Genomic DNA, 25,588 nt, shown 5'->3' on the forward strand with positions numbered 1-25,588 from the left:
CTTCTATTCAGGTCACTGAATCTCAATCCTCACATTCTTTAGTTTTGTTTCAAGTTCTGATTCCACCAAGCTTGGTTCCAAATGTGTCTACATCTTCATAGGGTATTGAAGAACATCCTAGTATTGATTTTTCTGCTTCTAATGTTTCTGATACATCTGGTACTACTTCAAGGGATTTAGATTACAATGTGTCTACATCACCATCTGAAACAACTCCTTCCTTTTCTTCAACAACTTTGGTGTTACATGTCCTTGATCTGCACAGATGGAGGTAATTTTTCCTCTTGATTCTTCCTTTTCTGTTTTACATAATGACAGTCATGATTCCTCTGCTGTGTCAAGAATGTAAACAAGATTGCAAACTGGTACTATTTCTAGGAAGAACTATGCTACTTTTCTTGCTGCCTTACTAGAGTTACAAACTTTGCAATTAGATTCTCATGCTCAATGTCCTAGTGGCTTTTCTTTTATGAGTAGTAAATGGGTGTTCAAACTTAAAAAGAATCATGAAGGGTCTATTTCATGATATAAGGCACAATTAGTAGCCAATGATATAATCAAGAGCTGGGTTGGATTATTTTGAGACTTTTAGCCCAGTTGTGAGGCATATTACTGTGAGACTAATCATTTATCTTGGTGCTCAATACAAATGGGATTTAAGACAGCTTGACATTAAGAATGCATTTCTGCTTGGAGAGTTGGAGGAAAAAGTGTATATGAAGCAACCACAATATTTTGTGGATCCACATCACCCAGATTTTGTTTGTAAATTAGTCAAATGTCTAAATGGTTTGAAATAGGCACCTTGTGCCTGGAATGCTAAATTTACAGGTTATTTACCAACCATGGGATTTCAGATGTCTCAGTCTGATACTAGTCTCTTTGTTAAACATGATGGAGTTTATGTTGTGGCTCTTTTACTTTATGTTGATGATATAATCTTGACTAGTTCAAATGAGAGCAAAGTTTAAGATGTTATTCAAGAGTTAGAAGATGTGTTTGAATTGAAAGATATGGGTAAGCTCTCTTATTTCTTGGGGTTGCAGCTTTAATATAAAGATAATGGTGATATGTTTATCAACCAATCTAAGTATGCACGAGACTTGATCCATAAAGCTGGTATAGACACCTGCAAACCTGCACCAACACCTTGTAAGCCAACTACTCAACTCTTGGCATCTAAAGGTACACTTTTAGCTGATCATACTGCCTATAGAAGCTTGGTGGGTGCTCTCCAATATTTGACCTTCACCAGATTTGATCTCTCTTATTCAGTCAATGTAGCATGTCAATATATGAACAGTCCTACTGATGTTCATTATGCTCTAGTGAAACGGATTTTTCGATATGTCCAAGGTACTATCAATTGTGGTCTTACATATTCTGCATCCTTAGACCAGTCAATTACTACATTCTCTGATTTAGACTGGGCAGCCGATCATAACACTAGAAAAGTTGATATTTAAAGAGCAGTCTTGTGAAAGGTTCGATGGTGAGGCAGTGAGTGGCTTTGAGACAAGGCATGTGAGTGTCTACTACTCTCTGTTTTTTAGGGTTTTCCTATTGCAGTTGGGGGTGATTTTGTTACTTAAGCATAATCTTGATTCGATTGTGAGAGGGGATTTTGGGAATTAGGATTGGGTTGTAAACACGAAAATTCTATAACGAATGAAACAAGAACACGTGCAAAAATAGATTTGTATTGATGAATTTGTAGGGTTACAATCTTTGTTTACAATTTTCCTCTGATTTAGTCTTCAAATTTGATGTATATATGTAGGTTGTTGATCCAATGGTCGCGATGACTTGATCTTGGACGAACAATTGAACGATTGCTTCAAGTTTTAAGCTTGAAACAATGTGTGGATAGTCTTCACCTCAAAGTTGCAGCAAAGGTAGTGTTGATGTAAGATTTTGTTGATTCAGGGGTCTTGACGACTTGATCTTGAATCAAATGTCGTTGCAAGTTTTGAGCTTGCAACAAAGTCTTGAAGGAATCGGCACAAGTGCTTGTTGATTCTTCAAGGGAATTCTTCGGCTTTGGTTGAAAGAAAGTTTCGGCTTTAGTTGTGCGTTCTTTGAAGAGAGCTTTGGCAACGTATTAGTCTTCAAAGATTTGGCAAATGTTCTTCTCACTGTGAGAATTTCGGCCTTTGAATGTAGAAATTGTCAAACTTATGCTTGTCTTGGGACCTTGTATTTGTAGACTTCCAAAGCCATGTCATTGGGTGGATTTGGCTTTGATTTGTGTCTTGATTCATCCATGGGAGAATTTAGGCATGTTTTGTATCTTGTTTTCAGCCACTTTCCCTTACTTGGCCTAAATCTATGGGGCTTTCTTACCTATTTTGCGAACAATCTTCAATTCTTGCTTGTTTTGTGAAGATGCTTTAGCTTTCTTTCCGGATTTGGAAGCAATTTGGACCCCTTGCTAATTTTAAGGGGTATTTCCCCCTTTTGGCTGAATTTTGGGAATGCTTTTGAGCTTCCTTTGCTTGACTTGTGCCACATGTCATTGATGACTTGTTCATTTGTGATGAGTCATATGCCACGTGGAGTTTTGTGATGCATCATTTGCATACAACGAAATTTACATGTCTACATGGGTACAGTTTGTTAAGATAATACAGTTGGTCTGTCTAGTAGTTTGCCATCTTAGCATTTTCTTGGGAACAAAGGCATTTGATAATCTTAACAATTTTCTTTATCTATTTGAACAAATTTTGTTTTTCTTTTTCTCAAAAACAATCTTGACCGTAATTTATTTTGTAATGCAACTCTTTGGAGTGTTGGATACTAAGGCATCAAGAGTAGAGTCTTAGCGTCATTGGGTGAGCTAATCAAAGTTGTGATTAAATTTTGTGTCACCCATATTTTAAGTTAGATCTAACATTTTTCAGTAATAAAAAAATTATATTGGAGCCAGTATAAAGTACCTTGAAAAGTGAGTAGTGGTAAAAAGTATTACTATAAATTAGTGGTGGATGGACGTTGGGACCAAGGTGGTCCCAAGACCACCTAGAGTCCAGAAAATATACATGTAAAGGTTTTCCGATAACTATTCGAATGTTATGGGTCCCTTTTGTGCCCAACAAGTGTTTGATGTAATGCATGTTAAGTATATCTCGGTAGCACTTAGCATGTTGCGTCAAGAGCACTCGACAAATTCTTTCGATAGCACTCATGAGATTGCTTTGGCATATGTCAATATATGTTAACATGTGCGCAACATGGTTCAGCTGACGACAATTGTTCGAAGAAATGTCTTAGTGAATAAACTGAAATTTTTTTGCCTGATTCAAATCCTGAATCTGCCACTGTTATGAATTTGAATGCCAAGAAAGGTAATGCATCACTAGGTTATGAAGACAATGACTAAAACTTAAAACATGTTATCTTCTCTTGTTATATTGAGCGTTCAACTTGTTTAAGAAACAAGCCAAGCTTGACTTGGACATGCTCAAATCAAAAAGCACGTGAGTAGCTCGTTAATAACAAGCTTGAAAATGTTATACAAGCAAACCCTCTCATTGTTGTAAATTAGCTCGTGTTTGACTTTTCTTTTTTACTTGAGATCGGCTCGAAAATAAACGAGCCAACCAAGTTGAGCTCTTATAAAATTTTAACATACCCATCTTAAACATGATGAAATTCGCAACATTTATATCCCTAGTTAAATTTGAAGAGGTGATTTTTACACAACCTTTTTATTTTTTTTCACACACCCACTTTATTTATGATCGTCATATTGCATAAATTAAATGGAAACAAAAAATAAGACTAAACATAGGTGTGAAAGAAGTTAAAAAGAATGTTTAGTTACTATTTCTTTAAACTTGCTAGGGCATCAGGGGTGGTTTGGAAAAAGTAGCTCAAAATGAGAGGTCCAGAACTATTGTGGACTTAGACTAGGGAGATATATTTTCTTACTTATCAATGTTGCAGCCGAGACTTATTGGGCTTAGTTTATGGTGAATTTAATGGTGACATTTCTTTCTTCCAAATTATTGATCCGCTCATGCATTAACAAATAATATTACACTAATGGAAAACGGGTGGATTTAGTCTCGTAATGAGTTAACAATAATTTGATTCAAATTCACCTTTAGCGAGAATCGAACCTAAGATATTTTACTTACAAGTAAAAAGAAATATCACTAAACTGTAGCACTAAGTAGCAAGTAATATAATTTTTAAACAAGAAAAAACATAGTACATCTTTTAGACAAGAAAAAACATTGCAGCGCTTGAGTTGTTTGACGTCGTCAACTTTATTCGTTGGAAAAAACCTGGCTTCTCTCATACCAAGTTTCTCCATGACAGCATCCACACTACCATATGAGTGGGATGTGACTGACTTCATCATCCATATCCTCTGCTCATTTACCCAATGTCGAAATGTTGACCCCGTTGCGAGCACCTCATATAAATGTTTAGAATGGGATGATAGAAATATGAACGAAAATGCAATGAAATAAGTATTTGAGACCTGCAAAGAACAAGACCATCATACTATCATGTCAAAATCATACTACTAAAGTTGTATAACAACTAATTAAGAGGGTAATGTTTTCTTATATACTATACAAATACTTTTATCGATAGACTGTGAGTTTGAATTTTTAACCACAAATGTGTTCATAATCAACCATAGTAAATGGTTCAGTTTCAGTCTTAAGAACATAAAGCAAGTGAACATTTCCCTTGATAGTGAAAGTAATTTTACATTTTGAATCATTTATACAAAAGAATTTTTAAAGAAACTTGGTAAAAAAATATAGGTATAAATATAATGAGAGAAAATTGTTGGAGAACAATTCAGAAATAAACAAAACTTGAAATTCTAATATTTTATTAACCAAAAATACTTGCTGTGCAAAATGAAATTCCACAATGAATACAGAAATTAATATAAGAATATCAATGTTACTAACTTGACAGAAGGTAGAGGCTAGCGTAAAAGTTATGTCCTTCGAACAATATTTTCATCCCACTCTTGTGCTTCTGGTTCTACAACGTCTGCTTGACCAGGATTCAACTACCTAATTCTACAACCTGCACTGGATTCTAGAATTCTAGCGAATTTGCTTTATGTGTTTACTCTCTAGAAAAATCGTACGGAAGAAAAAGAGTATGAAATGATGATCCCACTTGGATAATGTGATTGCAAATATATAGGTTATTTCACGCCCTTTCAAATACTTGTTCAGTGTATTTGAAAGTACACAACTCTTTCCAAGAGCTGTGTCTTTTAATCAAAATGTTTTTAATTAATAAATTAATTAAAAACTTAATCCGAAAATTAAAATTAATAAATCAAATTAACTCTAAGGCCCAAGGCCCTTGTCTTGATTAATTAATATTAATTATTTTTAGGCTATATTATACAAGCCTAATCCACACAACCATAAGACTCAAGCCTTCAATCCATTTCCAAATGGTCCATGTTCTAATTACTAGACTAAAGCACTAAATCTATATAAAGGTTCTTGAAAATCTTGTTTTCCCCAATGTAGAACAAGAGTCTCAAAACTTCCAACAAAAATTACCTGAGGGTATAAAGGAATGCCATTGAGTAGGCAGAGTTGAGGAATGGTAGCAAAGCCCCAGAGTGACAAGAAATAGAAAATCAGGAAAATGGCAAGTTCTGCATAACACATGCTGTGAAGAAAAGTGGGCGTTTTGAAAGGGCCATATATAAGAGGACTAAACTTGGAGATAGCAACATCAACCAAGCCAGAGGACCATCTTGTCCCTTGGACCAAAAACTCATCCAAATCGGTGGTGCCACTGCCCAAGAATTGTGGCCTTTTTGGATTGTACACTGAAATCCAACCTTTGCAATGCAAATGAAACCCTGTGAAGTAATCTTCCACCACTGAACCCTATAAGAAACCAACCTGCATGCCACAAATAAAAGAAGATCACCATTAGCATAAAATTGGAGGAATGCTAGGCTCAGTCACCTCCTGAACGGGTTACTATGAGCGCCTGATATATTGTACCACTAACACGTGTCAACTCCTCACAATTGACTAAGCTTTACATAATTTTTTTTTTTTCAAAATAAGTAAGGTTTCAATAGTTTAATTGTACTCGCGCCTCTTTGCCCCATTCGGTGCCATCTTCATAAGCACAAGAGGCTAGTAGTTGGGTTTCATCTGGCTGTGCATTATTTCTCTGCATGAATATAGGATCAGGCTTGTTGATTTGGCGGAGGGATTTGATGAACTCATTGGATGGACCAAAACATTGTCAACTGTCATTGCATCCCCGGCTGATCATTCAATAATTGAAACTAATTAGTGACCTAAAAAACGTAAGAAAGCATATATTTCAGACAAGTTCATAATTTTAATACATATGGTCATTAAACCAAATTAAGGTGATTTAATTAAGTGAATTTATATTTACCTTCACTAATGGAACTTCCACATAACGACACCCTCTTGATGTAGTAGCCAGTGCCCGACACACATGGCCCTCCGAGCCCATCATCACCTTTCCATAGCACCTATATACATATACAAGTTGTCAATATCAATTATATTTAAAGATTATTATATGCATATGTAAAGGGAATTATTGTTAGCACTTCAAAAATCTCATTCTACACTCCAAACTTTCTATATTAGGAAAGAACAATACACTTGTGAGGAGTGTAGAATGAGATTTTTGGAGTGCCAATAACACTTCCCTTTGTAAATATGACATATAATTACTTAATGTAAAGTTTGGTCCTTGAGTTCGTACGTACCTTAAATGTTGATCTTAACTGACTGTTATAGATATCGTTGTTACTGATGTTGTGAAAAATTTGAGGGAATTGAACCAATGCTAGAGAGGGTGATATCTTCGTGTCAAGATGGAAACACATTGCTTGCCGAGCCAAACTTGCATCATTGCAATGCATGTCACAATCTAAACCTAATATATAAGGCGAATTGCTTATAACTCTCGACACACATAGCTGATCAAAACAACAGGAACGTTACTTATCAAATAGTCTACTATGTAGGTAATTATATCAAACTGTCAATCTGAATTATCAATTAATTGAACAAACTATGTTTTAAGACATAGTGGTTAATTGACAGCTAACTAGACAATATATAAGTAAGTAATACACATATATGGTAAGAGAATATTACTTAAAAGTTCTAAATATTCCTGCCTAACGGCGCTTGAAAATTAAGAAAGTACGTCTAGACCAACTTAGGCATTTGGCTAGCTCGCCTAGACATCCGTCTAAGTTGCGACTCTCACTTAGACAAAAAATCGTTAACTTTCATTTGCAGTTTGTTTTTTCAATAAAATGTAAGAGACTTGTTGATTACTTAGATGAACATCATTATATGCTTGTTCCCCATGTTTTCAATTGTTCTAATACTTCATAACTTATATGTCATTTTATTTTATAATTTATGTATCCCAATAAAATTTTGTGTTTGTTTAAGTATAAATAGGCACTTATTTACACAATATATAATAAATTCACTTACATCCGCCTAGCCATGTCCCAACCCGCTGCCTGACTAACATCTAATGTCTTTTAGAAACTTTCTTAAAATCGACACATAAATTGAGGAAAATTTACAAAAAGAGAGAGATGCATGCATACAAGAACATTGAGAGCTCCGGCCTTGAAATGGTGAGGTTGAGAAAGTCTTTTTTCACGAGAAACGTAAATAAGAAGTGGTACATTTTTGGCTTCATTTGCTTGAGTTGCATCCTCATCATCACTGGACGTTTCTTGTATTACCTGCCAAAATTCCATATATGGATCTAACGATGAATTTGTATATATATCTAAGCAATATTTATCTTTCCTTACAATATTATGTTCTTTTGTGGTTGAATTCTTATAGCAAGCCTGATGATGAGGCAAGGCTTATCAACGTTACTATATATCACTAGGAAAATACTAATTATATGTTAATATGCAATGAAATCATAATTTTAGCACTAATAAATCAGAACTTCATAAGACTGGAAGGTGTCACCAAAAAAACAGATTTGACATCATATGATATTTCGGTTCAATAATACAACATCACGTAATAATATATTTACACATAACGTTGTATTATTACACTATAACACTATAGTGACAGCAAATTCTTTATATGTAAGTACTTCTCGTCACCGAGCCTTAAAAGCTCAACATTGGTAATGCCTTTATTCTAAGGAAAACTAATGAAAATTGCTTGAAAACATTGAGTTTTAACGATAAGGACGAAATAAATAGTAAAGTGAATAGTACCAGAATTGACTTTTTAGTGTAAAAATATGATTTTTCGTTAAATTAAACAGTAGCAGAAACTTTTCGTTAAAGTTCCCTTTATTGGTCTGAATAAATCTGTCTTTTGTATTGATGAAAATGTACCAAAGCTAAAGTACTAATCAACAAACAATGGACAACATTAATACCTCGACGACTGCAGAGTGATCTCGACGACTGTTGCTCCTAATGTCCCAAATCCTTGCATTTTCTGTTACTCTTTTCTTAAACACCTCGTATTTCTCCTGCAATCAAATCTTCGCCATAAGCTTTGTTGCTGAGAAATATCATTAATAATTATATCTATAAACATAAGGAATTTGTTTTGAGAAATAACAAAAAAAAAGTCATCCTGAACTCATTCCGGCTATTGTTCTTTTTGTCATTATAACAGACCATTTTATGTATCTTCTAAAAAATAATGAGCCTCAAATACATAGACTCGACCTCTATTAAAAAATTGGTACATAAGAAATGCTCAATTGAATACTAAAATTAATTATCATTCAGAATACACAAATTGTGTATGTTCTCTCACGTTCAACTAGTGAGAAAATGTAAGAGGGAATTTTGGTGTTGATTGACACCATTGTTCTAAAAATCTCTGCCTAGGTCCCACCTAGGCACTAGGCAACTGACAACTGATCCGATTAGCCTCTAGGAGTTTGAAAATTAAGAAAATGCATCTAGACCCGCTTACTCTAACTTAGACAGGAAATTGATGACTTTCATTTTGCATTTTAGCTTTTTAGGAAAATATAAGAGACTTGTTGAATAATTGGATAAACACTCATTATATACTTTATAATTTATAAGTCATTTTATTTTATAATTTATGTATCCGCCTAAGCCCCCACCTAGCCGCCTAGGCGCTAAACCCCAATCCGCTACCTGACAAAACATCTAGCATCTTTTAAAACCTTAATTGATGCACAAATACGTACAAAAAAAAATAAAGGAATTATAATTAACCTTCATATGCTCTTTCTCTTGTACGAACTCACTGCCCCCAAAACCACCATCCTCATCGCCATCATCCTCTCCTGCAGAGAAATAAGCCTCCGGAGCCGTACACTTGATTCCATACCTCTTACAAAATGGAAGCCACCATTTTGCAAACCTTATTCTGTTTTTTGGTTTAGGCCACACTATAAAGAAGAAAGACAATTAAATCATGCAAATGCAATTACACTTCTTCATTGAATCTGACCAACACGTACAAGTGGAGCATCATTCTAGTGGCATACAAAAATCTTATTCTGTTTTCTCTTTTGTTCATTGGACTTGTCATATGTTTGTCTTTTCTCTTTTGTTTAATTCAAGGGACTTGTCATATATGAAATAGTATTAATCGAGTTTACGTTTCAAAATTGGCCAAGTACAGAAATCTTTGTCTGTTTTCTGTTTTTAGGTTTAGGCCACACTACATAGCAGAAAGACAATTAAATCATGCAAATGCAATTACACTTCTACATTGAATCTGACCAACACATACAAGTGGAGCATTATTCTAGTGGCATACATCAATTCATCTCGGAATTGCTTTTGCAACCACGACTTCTTGGCTGCAATCTTGAGTCTCAAGTATCAAAGATTAGTCTCCTAAACGATTTCCTGGAAAAAAATACATCTTCATTTTTTGGCAGGGTTGGGCATGACGTGGATTTGTATTGAGCCTACGTAAACCTTGGGCGCCATAGTCGTTTTGTTAATTAGTATTTCAAAAGATGATACGGGGAAGAGGATCCTCTCCGGTCCCAATCCCTCCGTATCCTCCGGATCCTCCTTCTGTTTTCTCTGCAGTTTTTCTTCTGCTTCCTCGTCTCCTTCAATTATTCTTCTTCAATAATCCTTTCTTCTTTAATTCTAAGTCTTCTTCTTCACCATTTTGTATGTTTTTAGGGAAACTTCAGATCCACGAGTCGTCGACGACTATTATGACGTTGCTGATAACTAACTCCGGGAAGGCCACGACGCGGACTCTGAGGAAGCACAACGCCTACTCCGGGGAAGCCACGATGCCAACTCGGCTCTTAAAGAAGGATGCAGAGGATCCGTTTCTAGAGAGGATCCTTTCCCATGATACGGAATAACTTTCTAGCCTTCTAGGTCAGAATTTGTTAGGTTGTACAATATTAAAATATATAGTCGTTTAGTACAATAGTTTAGTGATATTTTTTTTCATTTACAAGTGTGAGATTTTAAGTTTAGCTCTTGTGCAAGTTCTATACAACATTATTGTGTTACTTCACCCAATCCTCCATCTTACTATAAATAATATTGTTGTATGTATTAACCTTAGTCATTCATTTAAACTTCACAAGATGCCAAGAAAGTATGAGATAGTTTTCTGGAAAAGATCTAAGATAGTTTTCTTGGCAATTTTGTGCAGAGTTACAATATTCCATCCGCCTAGTCGGCAGTATACAGATGCTCGGACTTAAGCAAATACCACCTTTCCTTGGGCCAAATAAAAAAATTCTTTTCTGGAGCAGGTAAAAAATAAAAACTTGATTCACTTAAAGGAGTTTTGATCCAATCGTACTTATATCACTCAGTTATATTAGTTTTATTTTGGGAGACTTTGGATGCGGTATTTAGTTGTGAATATTGTTTGATTGAAACTTTGTTGGTTTTTAATTTTTAATCTAGGTCCCTGAAATTAATATGATAATTTATTTCTATGTACGTTACTATATTTTTTAAATTAGAAATTTTAGTTGTTTATATAAATTTAAATAAAAAACCATAAATGAAATTTTAGAAATTTTAGTTGTTTATATTAATGTGATAATTTCTTATATAAATGAGATTTTATATAAATATATTATTGTGAGTGTATATATATAAACATGGGTACATTCTTCAAAATCAAAAAAAAAAAATATTAGGCTTAATAACATTAGTAAATTTCTTCGATTAAACTTGACATGGATACATTTTAAAATCAAAGAAAAAAGAATGTACTCATATAAGTTTAAAAATGGATTAGAAAAAAATTGAATAGATTTTATATAAAAAAAAGGTACATTTTACATATAACAAATTGCTATATTTAAGAATGAGTACATTTTAAGATTAAAAAGTTTTACATGAATGGGTACATATAATTACATGGGTACATTTAGCAAAATAAAAAGTACAAATACAAAAAAAATATATGGGTACAAATACAAATAAACTTTAAAAAATATGGGTACAAAAAGAAATTAATATATGGGTACAAACTAAAACTAAAAATATATGATAAAAAAATTAGTCATAAATATAAATATACTAATTGTAACATTTTAACATTAAATGAATATATTTCGAAATAAAAAAAATATTTTATTATTGAAATAATTAATGATGTTATTAATACCCAAGGACCTTGATCAAAAATTAAAAAGGAATAGGATTTTAATCAATGGAGTAGCAAAAGGAATGATGAGAACCTAGTTTCTCCTTTTATTTTTATGTAAAATTGATGGCTTATGTAGCATATATTTCATGCGAACTGTTATTAGCACTCTAAAAATCTCATTATACACTTTTCATAAGTGTATTTTTCTTTTTAATTATAGAAAGTTTGGAGTGTCAAATGAGATTTTTGGAGTGCTAATAACAATTTCCATATTTCATTTCAAGAATGTATTACTAGTATTTTCCTATTTTTTTAAGAAAATATTCTTGAGTATGAAGTAATTTCTAATCCATATACGAAAAAGAACAATTATCAGTAGTAGTGACATTATTGTTTTCAACAGAAATTTGAATCCTGATAAACCCCAATTCCATTTCCAACCAGAAAACCTTTTCCCTCTCATTGTCCATCTCCGTCCTTAGCCTTTCAATCTCCTGGCTCATTTGCTCCTCTCTGTTCACCTCCCAACCTCCTCATGCCCTTCTCCCAACACCCAATTCAAATTCATCACATTCTGCCTTTGCTCTTCCAAGCTCATTTTCAATGTCACCAATCCCACCACCATCATTTCCTTTTCAAGTCCTCCTATCCCACCCACCTTACCACAAACGCCACCCAATATGGCTTCCCCACTCTCAACACCACCAAGCATCACTCATCCTATATCACCCCCAGTCTCACTCTCCTCACCCACCATGGGTAAAGCTTCCCCTTCAACTGCTCCTTTGTTGATATTACTCGGCTCACCCACACTCCCATTACAAGCACCCATATGGCCCTCGTCCTCCCAATCTCCACTTGGTGAACTCAGTTGAGTGACGATTCCTCCCCACCAAACCTTACCATTTTCACAAATAAATCGTCGAATGACTCAGTCCAAAAAACCAAATCGTTGCACAAAGATTCAGTTGGAAAAATTGGGTCGATATCAAACTCATCCTCATTAAATTTCCACCCGCTAATCCTCTTGTCCCTAACCCTCAACCTCACCGACTCCCCTCATCATCTTCCTCTTCCTTTTCCTCTTTCTTGCTCATAAAGCGACCTAAATCCTTAATTTTCTTGAACCTCTCCTCAACGCTCGGCAAACCCAAAAGCAAATTCTTCATCAGATAATATCCTCCCCTGTAGCTCTTTAAAAATGAGTGCTTCAGCAGCCTCTTCGCAATCAGCCTCTTCACCTATTCCTGATCGAGGCAAAAGCGCACCAACTCCTTAAAAGACTTAGAGAACTTCTTGTTCTTGAAAGCTTTGTTCTGGGTTTCGTAATCTAAAAATCGAAACTTTTAGTTATCTTGAGAAGCAAATACTTTAAGGGTAGAAGCTTAGACAAAGGAGGACCGCCACGAGTCAATTCCAATGTCGTGATCTCAAACGATATTCGCATTGTTTCCATTCTCATAGTGCGAGTGTATCACCCCAAGTGTCATCCAGTTCAGCGTGCAAGCAATGTCCGTTAGGCGAGTAAATGACCCCGCAATTTGAATTAGCCTTGTAAACAGAAGTAGAGACCTCGAAATCGACGAGTTAGATAGACCCATTAGATTCAATCAATATATTTTCGGCCTTGATGTCTCTGTGGAGGTGGCTTGATTATGAAGATATGATATGGTGTTTCACGTCTCTTAGAACGATAGAAATGTAGGGCTCTGGTAATCCTTTTGGTAAAGCAAACAAGATTATGGATTGTAGAGAGTTCGCGGACATGAACATCATAATCAACCAAAGATGGTGGTCTACGGTGAATGATCAATGCATAGAAAGATTTTTAGGGTAGAAAAGAAGAGACAAAGTCTTCCGTATTCTATTTCAGCAATGATTTAGTAAGAGGCAAGGTCCAACAGAAATTGGACCTTTTTAGTTTCTGGGTTTTCTTGGCAAGACAAGGAGGAAGTTGCCATTGGAGACGAAAATAATGAAATCATGAAGGTTCAAAGTGAGTTTTTGGGAAGTGGGTTTTGATGGAGAGCACGTGTACAAAGTAGATTTGTATTGATGAATTTGTAAAGTTACAATCTCTGTTTATAATTTTCCTCTGATTCAATCTTCAAATTTGATGTAGATGCATAGGTTGTTGATCCAAGGGTCGCAATGACTTGATCTTGGACGAACAATTGAACGATTGCTTCAAGTTTTGAGCTTGAAACAATGCGTGGATAGTCTTCACCTCAAAGTTGTGGCAAAGGTAGTGTTGATGTAAGATTTCGTTGATTCAAGGGTCTTGATGACTTGATCTTGAATCGAACATCGTTTCAAGTTTTAAGCTAGCAACAAAGTCTTGAAGGAATCGGCACAAGTGCTTGTTGATTCTTCAAGGGAATTCTTCGACTTTGGTCGAAAGAAAGCTTCCGCTTTGGTTGTGCGTTCTTTGAAGAGAGCTTTGGCAGCGTATTAGTCTTCAAAGATTTGGCAAAGGTTCTTCTCAATGTGAGAATTTCGGCCTTTGAATGTATAAATTGTCGACCTTATGCTTGTCTTGGGACCTTGCATTTATAAACTTCCAAAGCCATGCCTTTGGGTGGATTTGGCTTTGATTTGTGTCTTGATTCGTCCATGGGAGAATTTAGGCATGTTTTGTGTCTTGTTTTCAGCCACTTTCCCTTGCTTGGCCAAAATCTATTGGGCTTTCTTGCCTATTTTGTGAGCAATCTTCAATTCTTGCTTGTTTTTGTGAAGATGCTTTAGCTTTCTTTCCAGATTTGAGAGCAATTTGGACCCCTTGCCGATTTTAAGGGGTATTTCCCCCCTTTGGCTGAATTTTGGGAATGCTTTTGAGCTTCCTTTGCTTGACTTGTGCCACATGTCATTGATGACTTGTTCATTTGTGATGAGTCATATGCCACGTGGAGTTTTGTGATGCATCATTTGCATGCAATGAAATTTACATGTCTACATGGGTATAGTTTGTTAAGATAATACGGTTGGTCTGTTTAGTAGTTTGCCATCTCAGCATTTTCTTGGGAACAAAGGCATTTGATAATCTTAACAATTTTCTTTTTCTATTTGAACCAAAAAAAAAACAATTTTCTTTTTCTCAAAAACAATCTTGACCATAATTTGTTTTGAGATGCAAATCTTTGGAGTGTTGGATACTAAGGGATAAAGAGTAGTCTTAGCGTCATTGGGTGAGCTGATCAAAGTTGTGATTAAATTTTGTGTCACCCATATTTTAAGTTCGATCTAACATTTTTTAATAATAAAAAAATTATATTGGAGCTGATATAAAGTACCTTGAAAAGTGAGTAGTGGTAAAAAGTATTACTATGAATTAGTGGTGGATGGACGTTGGGACCAAAGTGATCCCAAGACCACCCAGAGTCCGGAAAATATACATGTGAAGGGTTTTCGAGAACTATTCGAATGTTTGGTATGGGTCCCTTTTGTGCCCAACAAGTGTTTGATGTAATGCATGCTAGGCATATCTCGGCAGCACTTAGCAGGTTGCATCAAGAGCACTCGACAAATTCTCTCGATAGCACTCATCAGATTGCTTTGGCATATGTCGATATATGTTGACATGTGCGCAACATGGTTCATCTGACGACAATTGTTCTAATAAATGCCTTAGTGAATAAACTGAAATTTTTTTGCGTGATTCAAATTCTGAATCCGCCACTGTTATGAATTTTAACACCAGGAGAGATAATGCATCACTAGGTTATGAAGACAATGACTAAAACTTAAAACATGTTATCTTCTCTTGCTATATTAAGCGTTCAACTTGTTTAAGAAACAAGCCACGCTTGATTTAGACATGCCCAAATCATAAAGCACGCGAGTAGCTCGTTAATAAGAAGCTTGAAAATGTTATACAAGCAGACTCTCATTGTTGTAAATTAGCTCGTGTTTGACTTTTCTTTTTTACCCCGCTTGAGATCGGCTCGAAAATAAACGAGCCAACCAAGTTGAGCTCTTATAAAATTTTAACATACTCATCTTAAACATGATGAAATTCGCAACATTTATATCCCTAGTTAAATTTGAAGAGGTGATTTTTACACATTCTTTTTATTTTTTTTCACACACCCACTTTCTTTATGATTGTCATATTGCATAAATTAAATGGAAACAAAAAATAAGACTAAACATAGGTGTGAAAGAAGTTAAAAAGAGTGTTTAATTACTATTTCTTTAAACTTACTAGGGCATCGGGGTGGTTTGGAAAAAGTAGCTCAACATGAGAGGTCCAGAACTATTGTGGACTTGGACTATGGAGATACATGTTCTTACTTGTCAATGTTGCAGCCGAAACTTATTGGGCTTAGTTTATGGTGAATTTAATGGTGACATTTCTTTCTTCCAAATTATGGCTCCACTCGTGCATTAACAAATAATATTACACTAATGGTAAACGGACAACCTCGTAATGAGCTAGCAATAATTTAATTCAAATTCATCTTTGGCGAGAATTGAACCTAAGACCTCTCACTTATAAGTAAAAAAAAATATCACTAAACCGTAGCATTAAGTGCCAAGTAATAGAATTCTTAGACAATAAAAAACAGAGTACATCTTTTAGACACCCCTACATTTAATAGTAAAAATGTATGTATATAACGGACACATATATAGGCCATGGCCTTGCTACATGAAAATAATAGAACCAAAAAAATAGAAAATGGGGGAAACTAAGGCAGATAGTAGGGTAACAGATAGTGGAATGCTTCCTTTGTCTTTCCTAATAAGCATTCATTCAATGATAGGGTAGTTCATTACTATGACATAGAAGGGTACGAAAAGTTGTATGAACATCTTGTCCAACTCCCCCACAAAGATCCCTCTAGCAATACCCACAGCAAACGATGCCATGTTCAAGATGACTAGGGCAACCATTGGAGCAAGAAATAGTAGTGATGTTTGGAAATCAAATACTCCCCAATTGTAACGCTTGAGTTGTTCAACGTCATTGACTTTATTCGTTGGAAAAAAACTGGCTTCTCTCATACCAAGTTTCTTCATGAAAGCATCCACACTACCATATAAATGGGATGTGACTGACTTCATCATCCATATCCTCTGCTCATTTACCCACTGTTGAAATGTTGATCCCATTGCGAGCACCTCGTATAAATGTTTAGAATGGGATGATAGGAATATGAACGAAAATACAATGAAATATGTATCTAAGACCTGCAAAGAACAAGACTGACATACTATCATGTCAAAATCATACTACTAAAGTTGTATAACAAATAATAAAGAGGGTAATGCTTTCTTATATACTATACAAATATTTATATCGTCAGATTGTGAGTTTGAATTTTTAACCACAAATGTGTTCATAATCAACCATAGTAAATAGTTCAGTTTTAGTCTTAAGAACATAAAGCAAGTGAACATTTCCCTTGATAGTGAAAGTAACTATATATTTTGAATAATTTATACAAAAGATTTTTTAAAGAAACTTGGTATAAATATAATGAGAGAAAATTACCTGAGGGTATAAAGGAATGCCATTGAGTAGGCAGAGTTGAGGAATGGTAGCAAAGCCCCAGAGCGACAAGAAATAGAAAATGGGAAAAAGAGTAAGTTCTGCATAACACATGCTGTGAAGAAAAGTGGGCGTTTTGAAAGGGCCATATATAAGAGTACTAAACTTGGAGATAGCAACATCAACCAAGCCAGAGGACCATCTTGTCCCTTGGACCAAAAACTCATCCAAATTGGTGGTGCCACTGCCCAAGAACTGTGGCCTTTTTGGATTACAATACACTGAAATCCAACCTTTGCCATGCAAATGAAACCCTGTGAAGTAATCTTCCACAACTGAACCGTATAAGAAACCAACCTGCATGCCACAAATAAAAGAAGATCACCATTAGCATAAAGTTGGAGGAATACTAGGCTCAGTCACCTCCCAAGCCAGTTACTACAAGCTCTTGATACATTGTACGACTGACACGTATCAACTTCTCACAATTGACTAAGCTTGGCATAATTCCTTTTTTCGGAATAAGTAAGGTTTCAATAGATTAATTGTACTGGCCTCTTTACCCCATTTGGTGCCATCTTCATAAGCACAAGAGGCTAGTAGTTGGGTTTCATTTGGCTGTGCATTATTTCTCTGGATGAACATATGATCAGGCTTGTTGATTTGGCGGAGGGATTTGATGAACTCATTGGATGGACCAAAACATTGTCTAAGTTTCATTGCATCCCCGGCTGATCATTCAATAGTGAAACTAATTTAGTGACCTAAAAAACGTATGAACGCATATATTACAGACAAGTTCATAATTTTAATATATATGCTTATTAAACCAAATTAAGGTATTTCATTAAGTGAATTTGTATTTACCTTCACTAATGGAACTTTCACATAAAGATACCCTCTTGATGTAGTAGCCAGTACCACACACGCATGGCCCTCCAAGCCCATCATAACCTTTCCATAGCACCTATTTATATACAAGTTGTCAAGGCCAATTCTAGTCAAAGATTATTATATGCATTTGTACATATGACATATAATTGATTAATGTAAAGTTTGGTCCTTGAGTTCTTATGTACCTTAAGTGCTGATCTCATCTAATTGTCATAGATATCGTTGTTACTGATGTTGTGAAATTTTTTAGGGAATTGAACAAATGCTAGAGAGGGTGATATCTTTGGGTCAAGGTGGAAACACATTGCTTGCCAAGCCGAACTTGCATCATTGCAATGCATGTCACATTCTAAACCTAATGTGTAAGGTGAATTGCTTATAACTCCCGACACACGTAGCTGATCAAAACAGCGTCAACGTTACTTATCAAATAGTATATTATGCAGGTAATTATGTCAAACTGTCAACCTGCGTTATCAATTAATTGAACGAATTATTTTTTAAAACATAGTAGTTAATTGACAGCTAGCTTGACAATATATAAGTAAGTAATACACATATATGGTAAGAGAATATTACTTAACATCAATCAACACATAAATAGAGGAAAATTTACAAAAAGAGAGAGATGCATGCATACAAGAACATTGAGTGCTCCGACCTTGAAATGATGAGGTTGAGAAGGTATTTTTTCACGAGAAACATAAATAAGAAGAGGCATATTTTTGGCTTCATTTGCTTGAATTGCATCAGCATCATCACTGGACGTTTCTTGTATTACCTGCCAAAATTCCAGACATGGTTCTTAGGATGAATTTGTATATAATTAAAACAATATTTGTCTTTCCTAACAAGAATATTAGGTTCTTTTGTGGTTGAATTCTTATAGCAAGCCTGATGTTGACAAAGTTAATGATATGAATTGTGTGGAGACTGTTATAAATAGGGAAAAGTTAGAGAGATAACATTTGCTAGAGACAGGAGCGAGGCTATAGTAAAATATTATAAAATGATTGCAGATAAGAGAGAAATAGGAGGATACTGAAACTATTCTAGCTTTCTTTCTTTTCTTGTTCTTGTTATTGTTTAACACTCGTAATACTCTATTTATAGAGCAAGTACCTTGGAAACAAACAAATTACACTATTAATCATATGAAATGTTTATTGTATGCATGTTGGCATACATACCCACTATTTACAACACTCCCTCTTGGATGCCCACATATACACATCAGTTGCCTCGTTAAAACCTTGCTTGGAAAAACCCAGTGGGAAAAAACCATAGCGAAGGAAAAAGAGTACAACTTTACCCAGATTGTTGATATGGTATTAAGCATACTTATGTTGCCTCGCTAAAACCTTGATAGGAAAAACCCAGTGGGAAAAATCCTAATCGAAGGAAAAAAAAGTACAACATGCATGTATCATGGATGTTCCCCCTGAATTGTATCTCCCCCTGATTTCGCATTCTTCAAATTTGTAAGCTGATGTAATCCGATTCCTTGTACTAACTTCTGAAATGTGCACTTTGGTAGAGATTTGGTGAACAAGTCTGCCAAATTTTCATTGGAACGGATTTATCTGACTTCAATAACTTTAGCCTTCTGAAGCTCATGTGCACTAAAAAACCTTGGAGATATATGCTTAGTCTTATCACCCTTGATGAATCATTCATTCATCTGGGCAACAAAGGTTGCATTATCTTCATGAATGACAGTTGGAGTGTTTGTCTTTGAAGGTAGACCACATGAATTTCGAATGTGATGGATCATTGATCTTAACCAAGAACACTCACGACTTGCTTCATGTAAAGCAATTATTTCCGAGTGATTGGAAGATGTAGCAACTAATGTTTGCTTTGTTGAGCGCCATGAAATTGCAGCATCTCCATTAGTGAACACATATCCAGTTTGTGAACGGGCTTTATGCGGATCGGAGAGAAAACTAGCATCTGCGTATCCAACAAGAATCTGGTCATTTGTGGACTTGTCTGAGTAGAAGAGACCCATGTCTGTTGTCCCACGAAAGTATCGTAGAACATCTTTGACTCCCTTTCAATGACGAATTGTTGGAACAGAGCTATACCTGACTAACAAGTTTACTGAAAAAGCTATATCTGGTCTAGTACATTGTGCTAAATACAATAAAGCACCTATTGTACTCAAATATGGTACTTCTGGACCAAGAACCAATTTATCATCTTCTTTTGACGGAATGGATCTTTCTTAATGTCCAAATAACGAACGACCATTGGGGTGCTAAGTGGATAAGCCTTGTCTATGCCAAATCACTTCAGTATTTTTTTCAATGTAAGCTGATAGATGGACCAAAATTCCATTAGCACAATGCTCGATCTGCAGGCCAAGACAATATTTTGTCTTCCCAAGGTCTTTCATTTCAAATTCGCTTTTCAAATAATCAGCAGTTTTATTTAGCTCTTCAGGGGTTCCAATTAGGTTCATATCATCAAGATACACTGCCACTATAATGAAACCAATATATGATTTCTTAATGAACATACAAGGGCAGATGACATTGTTGGCATATCCTTCTTTGATCAAATACTCATTGAGACGATTATACCTCATTCGCCCAGATTGTTTCAGCCCATATAATGATCACCTTAATTTGATTGAGAACATACCTCGTGGTTTGTTAGTCGTTTCATGCAACTTAAGTCCTTCTGGAACTTTCATATATATATCAGTATCTAATTCTCCATATATATACGCAATGATGGCATCCATAAGTCGCATATCAAGTTTCCCTGAAACCACTAAACTTATTAAGTAACGGAACGTAATTGCATCCATTACAGGAGAGTACGTCTCTTCATAATCAATTCCAGGTCTTTGTGAAAAACCTTGTGCAACGAGCCTTGCTTTGTATCTTGCAATCTCGTTTTTCTCGTTGTATTTCCTTGTGAATACCCATTTGTAACCTACGAGGTTCACACCAGGTAAGGTTTGGACTATTGGTCCAAAAACACTTTGCCTTTCCAAGGAATTTAATTCTGCCTGAATTGCATCTTTCCACTTAGGCCAATCATGTCTTTGTTTGCATTCATCAACAGAGCGGGGCTCAATGTCATTGCTTAATATGATTTCAGTGGCTACTGTGAAAGCGAACATATCGTCGATGATTATTTCATTTTGATCCTACAATTCATTAGTACATGCATAATTTATGGAGATTTCTTTGCTTTCATGTACTTCTGTCTCTTCAGCGACATGTGTCTCATCAAGGACATTTTCTTTTTCAGAAAATTTAGAATCTTTTTCAGAAAATTTAGAATCATGAATTGTGGATGTATCATTCGCTTTCCTAAATAATTTCATTTGGATTCAGCTGTGCCCTCATCTTTCTCTTTCAAGGGGCTGAATCTTTTGAACGTGGTGGTCTACCACGCTTCAGGCGTGCACCAAATGAATCATTTGCTACCACTTTATTTTGTCCAATAAGGACATCAATTTTTACAGGTGCATTTGCAGCTAGTATATGTGACTTTGTCACTTTCGAAGCATCATTAAATGTATCTGGCGTTTGATTAGCAATACTTTGAAGATGAACGATCATTTTCCCTTCATCTTCACATTGAGTACTTCGTGGATAAAAATGAGATAGGGTGGGAATAACCCATGTCAGCTCTTGCTGTTCTTCTGTAACGGTTTTTTCTCCCCCTAACGACAGGAAAACTATCTCATCAAAGTGACAATCAGCAAAACGAGTTGTAAACATATCACATGTTAAGGGTTCTAAATATCTAATGATAGATGGTGAATCAAAACCCATATAAATTCCCAGTCTGCGCTGAGGTCCTATTTTAGTGCGTTGTGGTGGTGCAATAAGCACATAAACAGCACAACCAAAAACTCGTAAATGTGAAATGTTTGGTTGATGCCCACACACGAGTTGTATTGATGAGTATTGGTGGTTGGCTATGGGTCTCAACCGAACCAATGATGCAGCATGTAAGATGGCATGTCCCCATGAAGAGACTGGCAATTTTGTTTTCATGAGTAAAGTGCGAGCTATTAATTGAAGCTGCTTGATAAATGCCTCTGCTAAGCCATTTTGAGTATGGACATGAGGAATAGAGTTTTCAACTTCAATGCCCAGTGTCATGCAATAATCATCAAAGGTTTGAGATGTAAATTCACCAGCGTTATCAAGTCAGATTGACTTAATGGGATGATCTGGGAATTATGCTCACAACTTAATTATCTGAACGAGAAGTCTTGCAAACACTACATTTCAAGTAGACAACAGGCAACCATGTGACCATCGGGTAGATGCATCAACTAAAACCATAAAATATCAAAATGGTCCACAAGGTGGTTGAATAGGCCCACAGATATCACCTTGAATTCTTTGCAAAAATGATGGGGATTCAGCATCAACCTTTAGTTGTGATGGTTTAATTACCAACTTCCCTTGGGAACAAGCCTTGCAAGGGTTATAATTTGAGACATCAATGTGTCTGCTCAATAATGGATGTCCATTAGAGTTGGTAATGATCCTACGCATCATGGTGGATCCTGGATGACCCAGACGATCATGCCAAAGCATATAAACTTTTGAATCAATGAACTTCTAGTTTATGACAGTATGTGCCTCAATTGTCTTTATGTATGTATAATATCATCCACTCGATAAACCATGCAACTTCTCCAATATACGCTTCTAGGTATCATTGGAGGTAATGCATAGATATTCCACATTTTCTGCACTTTTCATTTCAATGTGGTATCCATTTAGACGTATATCTTTAAAACTCAACAAATTTCAAATGGATCGAGTAGCGTACAACACATTTTGTATGAACAATATTGTTCCATTTGGCAACATGATCTGGGCTTTTCCTAAGCCTTCAATTACATCTGATTGCCCTGATATTGTTGTTACCTTTACTTTTGCAAGTATCAAGTTCGAGAAATACTTTCGATCTCGAAGTATTGTATGCATAATTGCACTGTCTGCAAGACAAAAATCTCCACCATTGCTCTTGTTTTGATAACAACCATAATTTTTATCCATGCTCTCTGAGTAATGGAAATTACAGTTAAAAGCAGTTTATTCATATTGGAATCCTTTACTTTTGCAAGTATCAAGTTCGAGAAACATTTTCGATCTTGAAGTATTGTATGCGTAGTTGCGCTGTCTGCAAGACAAAAATCTCCACCATTGCTCTTGTTTTGAGAACAACCATAATTTTTATCCATGCTCTCTGAGTAATGGAAATTACAGTTAAAAGCAGTTTATTCATATTGGAATATTACTTTTATTGAATTGAAAATGCAAGCATTAAATCACAAGTACAAATAACAAGAGTACATCAAATATAAATGATTTAATCAGACCCAAACACTTCATTCCCTCTTTCAATAATGAAGTCTGAAACATCTAGGTGGGTTGTGTTCAATTGTCCTGATAAATCGAACACTGGATCAGGTATATCCATCTGTTTAGCCTGGTCGAGAAAATTGGTCTCGACACCCTTCTCCTTGAGGAAGGCTTGATACAGATCCACCAGATGTTTTTGGGGTACGACAGGTACGTGCCCAATGCCCATTGCCACCACACCTATGGCAAACTCCTTCAGGATTTCTAAAAGTGTTCATATGAGCTTTGCCTTTCTAGCAATTTGCATTTTTAAAGCTCGGGCTTGTATTATGCCTTGGAATCTGGTTGTGAAACTAGACACCATGGTTCTTGCCCTTTCGGCCTCGCTTATGGCCACATCCTCGTTTATAATTATTGCCATGAGAGGATGTGGTATTCCTTTCAAGGGAAGCAGCATTCACTTCTGGGAATGGTGCTGATCCAGTAGGCCGAGACTGATGATTCTTCATCAGAAGCTCATTGTTTTGCTCAGCTACAAGGAGCACAAATGTCAACTGGTTGTACTGAGTAAAGCATCACTCTCTATACTGCTACTGCAGAAGTACATTGGAGGTATGGAAAGTGCTGAAAGTCTTTTCCAGCATGTCTTTCGCAGTAATGGTTTCTCCATAGAGCTTCAACTGGGAGGTAATTCTGAACATAGAAGAATTGTACTCAGCCACCGTCTTAAAATCCTAGATCCTTAGGTAAGCCCACTCATAACGAGCCCTCGGAAGAATCACCGTTTTCTGGTGATTGTATCTATTTTTCAGCGCTTTCCAGAGGGTTAGTGGATCTTCAACCTTGAGGTACTAGCTCTTCAATCCCTCATCAAGGTGGCAACAGATAAAGATCATGGCATTCGCTCAATTTTGAGAGGATGCACTGTTATCCTCCTTAATAGTTTCTCCAAGATTCGCTGCGTCTAGATGAATCTTGGCATCCATTACCCAGGTAAGGTAATTCTCCTAGTAATATCCAAGTCAACAAAATCAGCCAAGTTTGCCATTTTCTTTTCTGAAAGAAAAATGAGGTGTGTAAGAACTTGCAATAATATGTATTCTGGAGGAACATATTGAAACTAGATCAAGAAAGAAACACTATTTATGAAACTAAACCAAGCAATAAACACTATTTATAAAACTGTACCAATTACTATACATAATTTATGAAATTTGACCAAGAACTAAACACTATTTATGAACCTTGACCAAGAACTAGGTCACTATTTATGAAAGTTGACCAAGAACTAGGCACTGTTTATGAAACTGGATCAAGAGCTATGCCACTATTTATGAAACTAGACCAAGAACTAGGCCATTATTTATGAAAGCGGACCAAGAACTAGGCATTGTTTATGAAACTAGACCAATAAGTAAACACTATTTATGAAATCGGACCAGTAGGTAGACATTATTTATGAAACTAAACAAAACATTAGGCATTATATTGAAAACTTAACCAATAGGTGAACATTATGTATGAAACTGGACCAAGAAAAAGATTATTTATGAAACTTTACCAATTACTGTATACTATTTATGAAATTGGACAAAAAAATTAGGCACTATTTATGAAATTGTATCAATTCCTATACACTATTTATGAAACTGGACTAGTAAGTAGATATGATTTATGAAACTAAACCAATAAATTTAGTTTATTAAATTTATGAGCTAAAGCATTGGTAGATTAAAAATATTTTCATTTTTAATGTTAGAGATCAGGTGTCCATCACATGCATGCCTATGCATGGAGGAGGATTTTCTCCCCTCCTAATCTCTCTCCCCTTTCCTCCCCTCCTATTTGAACGGTCACAGTTAAGCCATGTCAACATCTTATATTGATTTTTTTATAGAGATAGTAAGACAAAAAGCAATGCTTGAGAGGGGGGAGGGGAGGGGATGAGAATATGAAGGGAGAGAATCATGGAGAGAAAGGGAGACAGAGCATAGCAGAGAGATCTATAAGATTGGACGAATGCCTTTAGGGGCAAAATCGGAAACTCATTGTTTGGGCCATATTAATTGGACTAATTTAATGTTGGTCTTTGTCCTAATCATTAAATAAAGTTAGTACATGGTTTTTTGTTAACATTCAAAGTTTTCAAACCTTTTTCATTAGTTTTTCTTATTTTTTATCAGTAAATATCACTAATTGGATCTCCAAAATTAATGTTCCAACTTGTTACT

The 25,588-nt window shown here is 35.5% G+C and overlaps 2 protein-coding genes and 2 long non-coding RNA genes across 5 annotated transcripts; 1 reads left to right on the plus strand and 3 right to left on the minus strand.

Moving 5' to 3' along the window:
- Positions 1-4,060: 4,060 nt before the first annotated feature.
- LOC139193035 (cellulose synthase-like protein E1) lies at positions 4,061-6,186 on the minus strand. Its single transcript, XM_070815993.1, has 3 exons — positions 6,097-6,186; positions 5,550-5,885; positions 4,061-4,489 (listed from the first exon to the last, which is right to left on the minus strand). The coding sequence occupies exons 1-3, from the start codon at positions 6,184-6,186 to the stop codon at positions 4,136-4,138; spliced, it is 780 nt and encodes a 259-aa protein (XP_070672094.1). The 3' UTR covers positions 4,061-4,135.
- A 557-nt stretch (positions 6,187-6,743) lies between these two features.
- On the minus strand, positions 6,744-9,426 carry LOC139193219 (uncharacterized). The gene is made up of 3 exons (XR_011577632.1): positions 9,254-9,426; positions 8,431-8,526; positions 6,744-7,762 (listed from the first exon to the last, which is right to left on the minus strand). It is a non-coding gene; the product is annotated as an uncharacterized lncRNA (long non-coding RNA).
- A 300-nt stretch (positions 9,427-9,726) lies between these two features.
- On the plus strand, positions 9,727-18,508 carry LOC139192636 (uncharacterized). 2 transcript variants are annotated; one of them, XR_011576855.1, is made up of 3 exons: positions 9,727-10,390; positions 10,674-10,776; positions 18,263-18,508. It is a non-coding gene; the product is annotated as an uncharacterized lncRNA (long non-coding RNA). The 2 variants fall into 2 exon arrangements; XR_011576854.1 differs by lacking the exon at positions 18,263-18,508 and adding an exon at positions 15,832-15,991.
- On the minus strand, positions 16,377-18,387 carry LOC139192737 (cellulose synthase-like protein E1). The gene is made up of 5 exons (XM_070815386.1): positions 18,198-18,387; positions 17,986-18,085; positions 17,674-17,849; positions 17,122-17,475; positions 16,377-16,817 (listed from the first exon to the last, which is right to left on the minus strand). Exons 1-5 carry the CDS (start codon positions 18,213-18,215, stop codon positions 16,377-16,379), a joined length of 1,089 nt encoding a protein of 362 aa, XP_070671487.1. The 5' UTR covers positions 18,216-18,387.
- Positions 18,509-25,588: the final 7,080 nt, after the last annotated feature.

Source organism: Malus domestica, chromosome 16 (genome assembly GCF_042453785.1).
Source record: "Malus domestica chromosome 16, GDT2T_hap1".
Taxonomy (NCBI): Eukaryota; Viridiplantae; Streptophyta; class Magnoliopsida; order Rosales; family Rosaceae; genus Malus; species Malus domestica.